This window comes from Anolis sagrei, chromosome 3, assembly GCF_037176765.1.
Source record: "Anolis sagrei isolate rAnoSag1 chromosome 3, rAnoSag1.mat, whole genome shotgun sequence".
NCBI classification, from domain to species: Eukaryota; Metazoa; Chordata; class Lepidosauria; order Squamata; family Dactyloidae; genus Anolis; species Anolis sagrei.
In genome coordinates, this window is record NC_090023.1 from 221170599 (window position 1) to 221183280 (window position 12682).

At 41.1% G+C, this 12682-nt stretch overlaps 1 protein-coding gene across 1 annotated transcript in view; it reads right to left on the reverse strand.

The window, feature by feature from the left end:
* Positions 1-10511, reverse strand: part of DGKD (diacylglycerol kinase delta) — an 80477-nt gene extending 69966 nt beyond the window's left edge. The window contains exon 1 of the mRNA XM_060768123.2: positions 10317-10511. Within this exon, the coding sequence (XP_060624106.2) occupies positions 10317-10487 (171 nt within the window). The 5' untranslated portion in view covers positions 10488-10511. The remainder of the gene's footprint in view (positions 1-10316) is intronic.
* Positions 10512-12682: the final 2171 nt, after the last annotated feature.

Here is a 12682-nt window from a genome sequence, read left to right on the forward strand (position 1 = left end):
TAGAATATAACCTATTCAGTATACATTTTAAAAAATGATAAAAAACTATGTATTGTCGAAGCCTTTCATGGCCGGAATCACTGGGTTGTTGTAGGTTTTCTGGGCTATATGGCCATGTTCTAGAGGCATTTTCTCCTGACGTTTCGCCTGCATCTATGGCAAGCATCCTCAGAGGTAGTGAGGTCTGTTGGAAGTAGGAAATTGGGTTTATATATCTGTGGAATGACCAGGGTGGGACAAAGGACTTTTGTCTGCTTGAGCTAGGTGTGAATGTTTCAACTGACCACCTTGATTAGCATTTAATGGCTTGGAAGTGCCTGGGGGGATCTTTTGTTGAGAGTGATTTGATGTGCCTGATTGTTTAAACTACTTACAGCTGGAGTCTTTTGATTACTTTTGTGAATTTACATCGAAATAAATGGAATAGAATATTCAGATTTCACACATTTCAAGACTTGTGACAGGGCTTGAAACTTCATACTTTATATTATTTTGCTAGTAGAAGAACAAGGAAAACACAGTTTTAAGATCTGAGCATGGTAAAAAAAACACCTCGCTGGACAGCTGAGGAGTCAACATTCAAGGCAACACAACTAACAGTATTACAATACCAGAAACTGGCCCAAGGATGATAACAATTCAGAATAATCCTAAAGTGAGTGGTTGTGGTGCTTAAAAGAGAAACTACTTTTGTGGAACACTATCATGCATATTATTTTCTCATTGCTGGGGCTCAATGAAGCTTGGTACATTTCAAGCAGTCAACATGATATCCCAATCCAAGACCAAGGCAGCATCCAAATGAAATGAATTAAAGCTAAATAAGTGAAAATCGTGGTTAACAGTGCAATCCTGTATGTGACTATTCAAAACTAGGTTTCAAATAGCTCTTTTAAACTTACCTGCCTGTACCATGTATCAGATTGCAACCTGAGCAGCTCACAATTAGCAACTGAGTTACTTCCACATTTTCTGCAAAGAATTGCAGGGTTTTTTTTGCTCACTTTTAATGGCAGATCACACAAAATATTGTCAGATCATATTCATTTGCTTTTCTATTGTGCTCTGTGTTTTTACTTTACTGGCCTATTTATTTTTGTGATAGCAGCAGCAGCTTATATTGTGAAAAAACAATCTAATATCTACTATTTAAGGAGAACCTTGATTTTAAATATAAATATTCCTTTTTGTATATTCAACTCATTTTCTTATTTCCTGGTCAATGGCACTGAGGATAAGAGCTAAAGAGTCTCTTGTTTAATCAGGTTTGTGTGGGAGGTGGGTGGGAATTCATGAATGGCCTCTTATCATTTCTTCCCCATTTTCTTTCCATCATATTAAAAGAATTTAAAAGTTCAAACATAGAGTGTTGTGAGTTTTGGAATGCAGGTAATATGTCTTAATTTTTTTATATGACATTTCTAAAGTCTTCAGACAAAAAGGTTTTTAGATTGCTCGTTACTTTTTGTTAATTATTGAGATTGATAAAACAGATTATTAGTGGAAAGATAAGTAGAGTATTTGTTAATTTTTATCATTATACATTGGAAACAACCTCTGCCAATTAACGTATCTTTAAGCAGAAATTATGCAAAGTGCCTGGACATATGGAACCACCCTTTTGGATATAATAATAATAACAATAATAAAAACAATAATAGTAATTCCGTATTCTTCACTTTTATATGCTTCTTTCTCATCAACAAGAGCAGCATACATGCATCTCTTCAAAGTCAGTGAATTTGTCAGTCAATTTCACAAAGAACTCTAACCTAGATCTTCCAAGTTTCAGTCCAACCACTAAACTACATGGTATTGTGTCTGGGTCCTTTATTATGGTACCATTAAACATAGTTTCACAATGTGTCTGAACTCAATCATTGTTTCCACTTTCAAATCATAAGTGCAGAATGCATTTGGGCAAAAGAAAAATGTATATGTAGAAGCTCAAATAAATCTGCCTGGGTTACTTTGTGTTTCACATTTCTATTTTCAGCTAAGTGACTGCTAGTTTTTAGACTACAGGTTACTATTGTTTCTCACCACATCCTGTGACAATCCTCAGGTAAACTATGTTCTTGAAACAAAGCGAAGTGATGAAATAGTAATAACAACACTTTATTTGTAGACCGCCCTATCCCCCGCCCCCCCAGGGACTCAGCGGTTTCCAGTATATATGGCAAAAATTCAAAGCCAAGAAGGAAAACATAAGAACAAATTACATCAAAACAGTTCATATCAAGCAATATAAAACAGCATAATTTAAAACTTAACAGATCAAAATAGCTAAAGATAAAAAACTTAAATGACCCATAAACACATAGTATAAAATTATCACTGGGTAAAACATCTAGAAACTAATCGCAAAAACCTATAGAGAGATGAGGTAACTAGCAGCCACCGATAGGCTGAAGTCAATTCCAGTCTTTAGACATGATTTAACATATCTATGTGAGGATGTAATTCAGGATGTGTTAGTCTTCCTCCTCTCCATATGGCAGAATGTATAGATGGGTTTTTAGCAACTTTCTAAAGGCGAGGAGAGAGGGGGAAGTTTTTAATTCTTTTAGGAGGGAGTTCCAGAGGCAGGAAGCAATCACAGAGAAGGCCCCCTCTCTCATTCCCACCAGTTGTACCTGAGATGGGGAGGGACTGAGAGCAGGGCCTCCTCTGCAGATCACAACACTCGCGCCTGTTTGCATACGGAGATGCAGTTCTGCAAATAGTCTGGGCCTGAACTGTTTAGAGTAGTGGTTCTCAACCTGTGGGTCCCCAGGTGTTTTGGCCTACAACTCCCAGAAATCCCAGCCAGTTTACTTGTTAGGATTTCTGGGAGTTAAAGGCCAAAACATCTGGGGACCCACAGGTTGAGAACCACTGGTTTAGAGCTTTATAGGTAATGACCAGCACTTCGTATTTAGCCCGGAAGCAGATTGGCAGCCAGTGGAGTTGCTCCAACATGGGAGTCATCCTTTCACAGTACGGCATTCCAATTAGTAATCTGGCCACCAATCTCTGAACTAGTTGCAGCTTCCAAATTATCTTCAAAGGCAGCTCCCATGTAAAGCGTGTTGCAGTAGTTCAAACAGGGAGTAACCTGGGCATAAACATAGCATACTGCATGTGAGGAATCTCTAAATTTGGACAAGCTATGCCTCAACAGATCTATAGGGTTCTGAATATGGCAGTAACACCAGTAGGCCTGAAGAAACCCTCCAAAATTCAGACACAGTTATAAAACATATCTGTTATTTATTCATTTGCCATTTTTTCCATCTCTGATTACAAAAGAAGGAATGACTACACATTAGAAGGAATACAGATATACAAATGGTTTAAGAAATGAAGATAGCAAGCCACAAAATAAATCAATTGATAATTCTGAAACATTGTGAGTTGCCTTGAGAATCTGATGCTGCTTAGCTAAAGATTAAAGATTAAAGCAATGGAAGCTTAATGGCTATACACAATTTCTGTTTATAATCCTTGTACTTAAAATGTTTATATTCGCATAGAACAAGCAGAGTGTTTAGGCTTTTTACAGTCACATTGACGTAGGAAATGATGCAAAGCACTGCAAATGATTAAGTGGGAATTCACACCAGAATTCAACCTTATTTGAACTACAACAAAATATAAGGTACCCATCGATACAGTATCTAAAATTACTGTAGTGAGAACAACTGAGTGTTAAGAAAGACATTTCTTTTTTTCTGTCTCAGCAATGTTTAAACCCGCAAATTACAAGAGGCTGTTTCATTCTTCCTTGCCTCTAAGAGTCACTGCAAAGGCGTACTTTGAAGTCTACTATATAAATACTATAAAAAAAAAATTCAAGGAACCAGAATTTCAATGAAGTTCAAGGACTTTCTCTACTTGTAAATCTGTCAGTCATCCTCTTCAAAACACAAATGATGTTGAGAAGTAATCACCGACCATTTTATAATTTATAAACCTAAATCAGCACCTAATAAGAAAATATTTCTGAGCACCAGTACTACAGTTTCAAAGTGGACTTGGCTATCTATAGTTCATTATCCACGGATTCAACTTACCATGGACTGAAAATATTTGGGGGGGGGGGGGATTTCAAAAATCATTTACCATTTTATATATGGATTGCTATTTTACTATGAAATTGCATATTACAGGCCTTGAGCAGTAATGGATCTTTGTATCAATGGAGGGGTGTGTGCTAGGACCAACTCCAGCAAAAACCAAGGTCCACTTTAAGAGGTTTTTCTTTGCCAAGCTATTCGGTTTATCAATCCATACTGCTTCCTGTAGGTTTGACCTTTATAGATTGAAACTGACTTTTCAATTTGAAGGTTAAAGTTTTCCCTTCATACTTCATATGACAAAGGCCCCATCTACACTGTAGTTTCATGATGTAGTTTAATTGTATTGAACTGTATTATATGGCAGTGTAGATGCATATAATGTAGTTAAACTACATTATGGAACTGCAAGATATAGCAGTGTATATTGGGCCATAGAAAGAAAGCCCGTGTTGCGTGAAAATTTAATTCTACCTACCCAGTTTTCCAAATCTTCTTCAAATATGTAAAAATATGCACAAAGGATACTCCTTGAAATTTAGTACAGTAGTCTTGCTCACCCGACCTTTGCTTATCCAACATTTTGTCTTATCTGATGGAAGGATATGGAAGGCCTTATTTGAAAAGTCATTTTTAATTGTACAAAATGCATAAGTTTGTGAGTGAACTACAACTCACATCATGCCAGGTTAACCCCTTGATACTCCATCAATATGTACTTAAAGGTCTCTCCTGTCCTCTTTGCTTCATGTTGCCCACAATGCGCAGCCCTTAGCCACACCCACCAGGACGATGACACGGCTCAAGGGAAAGGGAATTAAGCAGGTGCTCCTGGGAGGGAGGTCCCTCCTTTTCTTCTCCCCCCCCTCCCCAATTGTTAACCCCTCCCAAAAACTTGCAAACCCCTCACCAAAGAGTGGAAGAGAAAGCCCCACACCACTCTTCCTTGGTGCACCTTTAGGTAAAAGGATGGTGCACGGCTCCCGGATGGAAGAAAGAAGCAGGAGGGATCCAGAAAGGGGATCAGGTCACCAAGATCTCGGCCGAAGGCTTCCCAAGGATCCAAGGGAAGGGGCTCCTGTCCCAGGGGGCGCTTTGGCGACCATCTCTGCCATTGTTGCTGCAACCCAAGGAAGGAGAGTGAGGGATCAGCTTCCCTCCTTGGCAGGCCTCCCCATTCCCCTTGCAAAGAGAACCCAGGCTGGTGAGGCTGGGAAGGGAGGCAGAGGAGAAAAGGAGGGAGGACACCCTCCGGGGATGGCGTGAAGCCCCCACCGACCGGTGAGTCAATCAGGCAGGCCAGGAAGGAAGGGAAAAGGGGAGAAGAGGGAGGATAAATTGGGGTTGGGAAGGTGGCCCTTTTTTTAAGTCCCTAAAAAAAAAAGAGGTGCATGCATTTAATATCCCTCCATATTATTCAACAATTTTGTTTATCTGACATTCTACCAGCCTGTTTATGTCGGATAAGTGAGACTCTAATGTATTTCTAAATGAATTAAAGATTAAGGTTTACAAGATATTGTTTTCTGGAAATCGATGTATATGCATTACTATTAATCTAACAATACTCTCAAGATACAGTGCAGGGGTCTGAGAGGCAGAGGAGAAAAGGAGGGAGGACACCCTCCGGTTCACAACCTTGCAGCATAAATGTGTTCTCTGCTTGCCGGGGGTGGTTCTGATAAAATGACTTCCTTTTCCTATAGTTTAGTACTGTCAATGATGTTGCAACATACAGATATTGAAAAATTCAGTTTCCAGGCAGAGAGATGCAGCAATCAGGATATTTCCCAAGCCATATAATAGGTCATTCGAAATAATCACAGAATAACACCTATCTTATTTAAGAGTTCAAGAAACATAACAAGATTTCAGGCACTGAGTTTAAACTGTGGAATACAACTTTTCTCTCTCTTGCCCCTGTTCATTGCAAATCATTATTATTCTTTGTACAAATGTAAACCCAGTAGAATTCATGATAGCAAAGGTTGGGGGGAGGTTAAATCTCTTAAAAACAGAGCTTAGTAATGTAAGTCAAGTCAAGCTCACTGGCAAACAACCTGTGAGCAGCTGTGTTGCTGAGGGAGAATAGGAATAATTACTAACTAGTGCAAACATGAAATGCCAAAGAAATTTCAGATCTCCTTTAAGCAGTTGAGGTCTTTCTTGGCAGCAACACCTTTCTTCCTTGTTTGAACTCAGAAAAAGAAAGCATAAATGCTATTCACTCGCTCACACGCTAAAGTAAATAAATAGCAACTACAACCTCTGGTCATGCCAACTGACTTCTTTCTTTAGGGTTGAGTGGGGATCAGATCTGGACCACTACATACAAGGAGATTAGCATCTTCTGCTCCTTTCCACTGCATGCCTCAGAAAGCAGGGATGAGCAAGATCTGTTTTCCCTGATTAGGCAAAAGAGATAACCTCTCCAATCATTCTCTCTGAGGCTCACTTGGTCAATCCCATCCTCCTGGGCTGGTATATTGCTGTTTCGTCTCTTCCAGTCATTTCTAACTTATTAAAGCTCTATGGTGAGTCTATCACAAAACTTTCTTGACAATATTTGTTCACAGGAGGTTTTCTTTGCCTTCCTCTAATGCTGTGAGACTATAACTCACCCAGGGCCACCCAGTGGGTTCCTATAGCTTAACAAGGATTTGAACCCTGATTTCTAGGGTTATAATCTAATGCTAAACCCACTATAACACACTGGCTCTCAAGTTGGTGTTTAGGGAGAAATGTTTGCCTGCTGCTTGTCATGATGCCTATTTTGTATTCACCCAAAATTTCCAGTATTGCTGCAATGTATTGGAACAAAATGGACAAGGAATCAGTGATGCAAATCAGTTGGAACAGTGAAAAAAGACAGCAAGTCATTCCTGCTGAGCATAATTTCAACTACCATGCTGCCTAAAGAACTTGGAACCAATGCTGTCATGTCATTTTAGTTACTATCCAACTTCCTCTTACCTTTCTAACTATATATCCAGAAGGAGGCAAGCAAAAAGAGACAATAATTAACTCTGCTTGCTTGTCTGCTTCCTATCTGGGCAGTGCAGCTGTTAAAGGTGTATTTTCTCAGTCATGTGCCAGCTTCTTTCCAAACCAGCCAGACAGCATAAGGGACTGGAAGTAAAAGAGACAACCTTTGCTGACTCTCATTGTTTACCAGTCTTTCTGGGCAGTTAGCAGGGCCAGCACTTGCATTAGGCAAAATGAAGCAGCTCTCTCTCTTAGCTCGAGAAAGAAGCAAACTGGTTACTATTTCTTTTTTATCGTGTTTTGGGAGGAGCTCTAGTGATTTGATTTTGTATGCCAAACTTGGAAAGCCTTGAGCACAATGTGCAAAAAGTAGGCTAAAATGGGTATTATTTGTTGCTTTACCCAAGGCAATAAAATGTCTGGGCCAAATTTGACAGCTGAGATATCATTATCATGACATAGACTCTCGGGAGGACCAAATAGCCTATTAATCTGCTTGGATGTATTTTATCTGCCCATTCTCTGAAGAATATGATATATAGGACAGGCCCTGTGTACTACCCTAGTCACTAGCCAGAAAAAAAAGCGGGGGGGGGGGGGATAAGAAGCTGCTTCCATTAGCTTAGTTATGAGGAACATAGTGGTGACACTGCATCCCTTACATCATTATGTTGCTCAGAAAGAGTACAGTCAGTCTTCTGTCTCCATGGATTCTGCATCCCTGGATTCTATCATCCATATCTTGAAAAAAATTAATCCAGAAAGCAAAGCTTGATTTTGCCGTTTTATATAAGGAACACCACTGTACTACACAACTGTATATCATGGCATTCGAGCATCCACAGATTTTGGTATCAGTGAGATTCCTTGAATCAACTCACAGCATTTACCAACAGCCCACTGTATTGAGTTCCAGAACAAGTCAGTTCTGGAACTCGAGACTCCCTGCAGTAACAGCTATTTCTATTCCTCTGACATTGGACCCAGCAACAGGAAATAGACATATGAGCCAAATTTCTGCACTGTCCGTACACTAAGCAAGAGGAGGCTGCAGAGGCTGCCCAGAACTACCTATGCTAAAGAGAGATGGTGACACCACTTGAGCCATGGCAACTCAAGTGGTGTCAAACTGCATTCATTCTACAGTGTCAATGCACCCCAAGTCACCTCCATCATCACCAGGCCTGCTCAGGAATTTCAGGCTCCTTGGCTGACTCCATCTATCTGGAATGTGGTCCTCCTCTTTTCCTACTCACTCCATTCTTACCAAGTGTATCTTTTCTAGTGAGTGATGATATGCCCAAAGTATGTTAGCCTCTGCTTCATCATCTTGGCTTCTAGGGAGAGCTTTGATTCATTCTGGGACACATTTAATGGCTTTTGTAGCAGTCCACTGTAACCAATAAACTCTCCTCTAGCATCACATTTCAAATGAATTCATTTTCTTCCAATCAACTTTTTTTCACTGTTCAGTTTTCACTACCATACATAGACATTGGAAAAAGACAGCACGGATAACACTATTAGTATCCAATGATATATATATTTACACTTTGAGATCTTGACATACATAGATACTGGAAATGCGGCAGCATGGATAATCCTACCATCCAAGGATATATCTTTACTCTTCAGAATCTTGTCATACATTGGCATGGGAAATACAATGGCATGTATAATCCTACCATCCAATGATATACCTTTACACTTTGGGATCTTGTCATATATAGTAATTGGAAATGCGATTGTATCGATAATTCTAACTGTAGAATCCAATGACATATCTTTATACTTCAGGTTCTTGCCATACACAGACATCATTAGAAATACGATGGCATGGATAATCCTACCATCCATGCACTTTGCACATGGAATTGGATATGGAATTGACTGGAATTATGTTACGGCTATTAATACTGTTTTTTACTGTTTTAATGAATGTTTTACTTATTGTTTTAATTGTTATTATATTGCTGTGTTATATATAGTGGCATCAAGTTTCTGCCAAATGTAAGCCGTCTTGAGTCCCCCTTCGGGGGTTGAGAAGGAACAGGACAGAAATATCAGAAATAAATAAATAAATAAATATCCTTACACTTTGGGATCTTGTCATATATAGACATTGGAAATGTGATGGCATGGATAATCCTAACAGTAGTATCTAATGATATATTTTTACATTTTGGGATCTCGTCATACATAGACATTGGAAATACAATTGCATAGATAATCCTACCATCCAATGATGTATCTTTACACTTCAGGATCTTGTCATACATAGACATTGGAAATACAACGGCATAGATAAACCTACCATCCAATGATATATCTTTACACTTTGTGGAAATACAATGGATATATATATATATTACACTTAGGGATCTTATCATATATAGAGATTGGAAATGTGATGGCACTGATAATCCTAACTGTAGTATCCAATGATATATCTTTACACTTAAGGATGCTGTCATACATAGATATTGGAAATACAATGCCATGGATAATCCTACCATCCAATAATATATATTTACACTTCAGGATCTTGTCCTACAGATAATGGAAATGTGATGGCAGTGACAATCCTAAGTGTAGTATCCAATGATACATCTTTACACTTCAAGATCTTATCACACATAGACATTGGAAATGTGACAGCATGGATCATGCTAACTGTAGTATCCAATTATATACCTTCACCCTTTGGGATTCTGTCTAGTTCCTTCATAGCTGCCCTTTCCAAGTCCTGTGGTCAGTTTCCACTGTAGAATTAATGCAGTTTGACACCACTTGAGCTGCCATGGCTCAGTGCTATGGAGTAGTGGTTTTAGGATGCCTTTAGCCCTGGCATGGGCAAACTTGGGCCCTCCAGGCGTTTTGGACTTCAACTCCCACCATTCCTAACAGCCTACCGGCTGTTAGGAATGGTGGGAGTTGAAGTCCAAAACGCCTGGAGGGCCCAAGTTTGCCCATGCCTGGACTAGGCGGCTGTTAGGAATTGTGGGAGTTGAAGTCCAAAACGCCTGGAGGGCCCAAGTTTGCCCATGCCTGGACTAGGCGGCTGTTAGGAATTGTGGGAGTTGAAGTCCAAAACGCCTGGAGGGCCCAAGTTTGCCCATGCCTGGACTAGGCCCTCCCGAGGAGCCCTTCCCTCTCTCCGCCTCGCCAGGCCCACTGAGGAGGCCTCGAGGATGAAGGAAGGGAAGGGGCCGCCCTGACTGACTCCTCCAGGCCCGGCCTCTCCGCGGCCTCCCATCCCCCTCCCCGCCTCACCTTCTGCCGGATCTGGCCCGAGGTGGAGACCTTGCGGATGAGCTTCTGCGGGGAGCCGGGCTCTTGCTCGGGCTCGCTGTCGGAAGACTCTTCGGGGGCCGCGGTGGGGGCCAGGGGGGCAACCCCGGCCTGAGGCTGCGAGGCGCCCACCACCACTGCCGCCGCCGCCATGCTGCGCCGCGAGGAGCAGGGCACGCAGCGCCCCCTAGCGCCGCTCAGGCCACGCCGCAAGGAGACCGCTCTCTTTCGCCCGCTCTCTCTCTCTGAGGGGGGATTTGGGCTTAGAGGAGGAGGAGGAGGAGGAGCGGAGAGGATTGACACAGCGCCACCTACTGGCCTGGCTCTGCATTGCTGCCCCGAGGCTGTCTAAGCACTTAAGGCTGATTGGCAACTCTTGAACTGGGCTGCTGTAAGTTTTCCGGGCTGTATTATTATTATTATTATTATTATTATTATTATTATTATTATTATTATTATTATTTACTTTGCTTATATGCCGCTGTTATCAGCCCAGGGGCGACTCACAGCGGTGTACAACATAGAAAAAACAAGGTTCAAAATACAAGACACAATATAAAAATAATCCACAATCCGTCATTAACAAAAATCATCATCAAAAAACGTCATCATTCCTACTAAAGCCATTCCGCGTCGTCTCATCGTCAAAACCACAATCCAGTATCATTTTCCGTTGTTCCATTCCTATAGTCAATTACCAATCATTGCACTTCTTGTTCGATCGCCTTCTTGAACAGCCAAGTCTTTAATTTCCTGCGGAATATCATCAGGGAAGGGGCCAGTCTGATGTCCATGGGAAGGGTGTTCCATAGCTGAGGAGCCACCACCGAGAAGGCCCTATCTCTCGTCCCCGCCAGTCGTGCCTGTGAGGCAGGCGGGATCGAGAGCAGGGCCTCCCCAGATGATCTCAAAGCCCTGGTGGGCTCATAGGTCGAGATGCGGTCAGATAGGTATCTTGGGCAATCTATGGTTCTAAATCAGTGGTTCTCAACCTTCTTAATGTCACAACGTGGAGGCAGTGACAGACTTTGTATTTCTAGGTGCAACGATTACTGCAGATGCAGACTGCAGCCAGGAAATCAGAAGATGTTTCCTTCTTGGGAGGAGAGCAATGACCAAGCTCAATAAAACAGTGAAGAGTAGAGACATCACACTGGCAACGAAGATCCCCATAGTCAAAGCAATGGTATTCCCTGTAGTAACCTATGTATGTGAGAGCTGGACCATAAGGAAGGCTGAGCGAAGGAAGATAGATGCTTTTGAACTGTGGTATTGGAGGAAAGATCACGAGAAGATCCAACGAGTCCATACTTCAGGAAATAAAGCCCAACTGCTCATTGGAAGGAAGGATGTTAGAGGCAAAAATGAAGTACTTTGGCCACATCATAAGAAGTCAGGAAAGCTTAAAGAAGACAATGATGATGGGGAAAATGGAAGGAAAAGGAAGAGGGGCCAACCAAGAGCAAGATGGATGGATGGATGGTATCCTTCAAGTGACTGGCTTGACTTTGAAGGAGCTGGGGGTGGTGACTGCTGACAGGAAACTCTGGCGTGGGCTGGTCCATGAGGTCATGAAGAGTTGGAAGCGATTGAATGAATAAACAAGAAATGGTAGGCATGGGTTTAGAATCCATGATTCTAAATGGTTCTAAGGTATTTAGAAAACTAGAGGGCGCTGGTGCTTTGCTTCTACAGTGTTGCTAATATTCTGGTGGTGAAAATTTCAGAACTCTAACAAAATTTTCAAAAATTTCATTATAAATGGCAGTTCCTAATTGGTTCTATCTTAAAAATCACCAATAACAAAATAATAATGATATTTTGAAAGTTTTGTTAGAGTTCTGAAATGTTCGTCACCAGAACTTTAGCAATACTGTAGAAGCAAAGCACCAGTGCTCTCTAGTTTCCAAGTACTTTAGAAACATTTAGAACAATGGCTTGCCAATTAGAATTAAATTTGCATCTAGAGAAGTAAACTGAGGACAATGGAGGAATGTAGGGAAGGAGAGAAAAACTGGCACATTTTAAAGGCAACTGAGACTGTGGAGTAACAGTGGCTTAATTGGGTCCATCCCTCCAAATCAAGATATTGCGTGTGAGACCTTCTCTTATACTTATCCTTTCTACAGTCATGTCTTGCTGGGAAACGAAATTAAGGCCTTCTCAGTTGCTGGCCCTTAAACTATGGAGCTTCCTTGTAGGGATGCTCAAATGATCCCCTTCTTGCTGTTCTTTCATGAGCGGGCAAAGGCTTTGGGGGACTTAATGTTGTCTTATTTTAATTGCATTATTTTTAAAGCACTTCCTGTTTTTAATTGTATGTTTTGAATTATTTGTAATGTTATTGT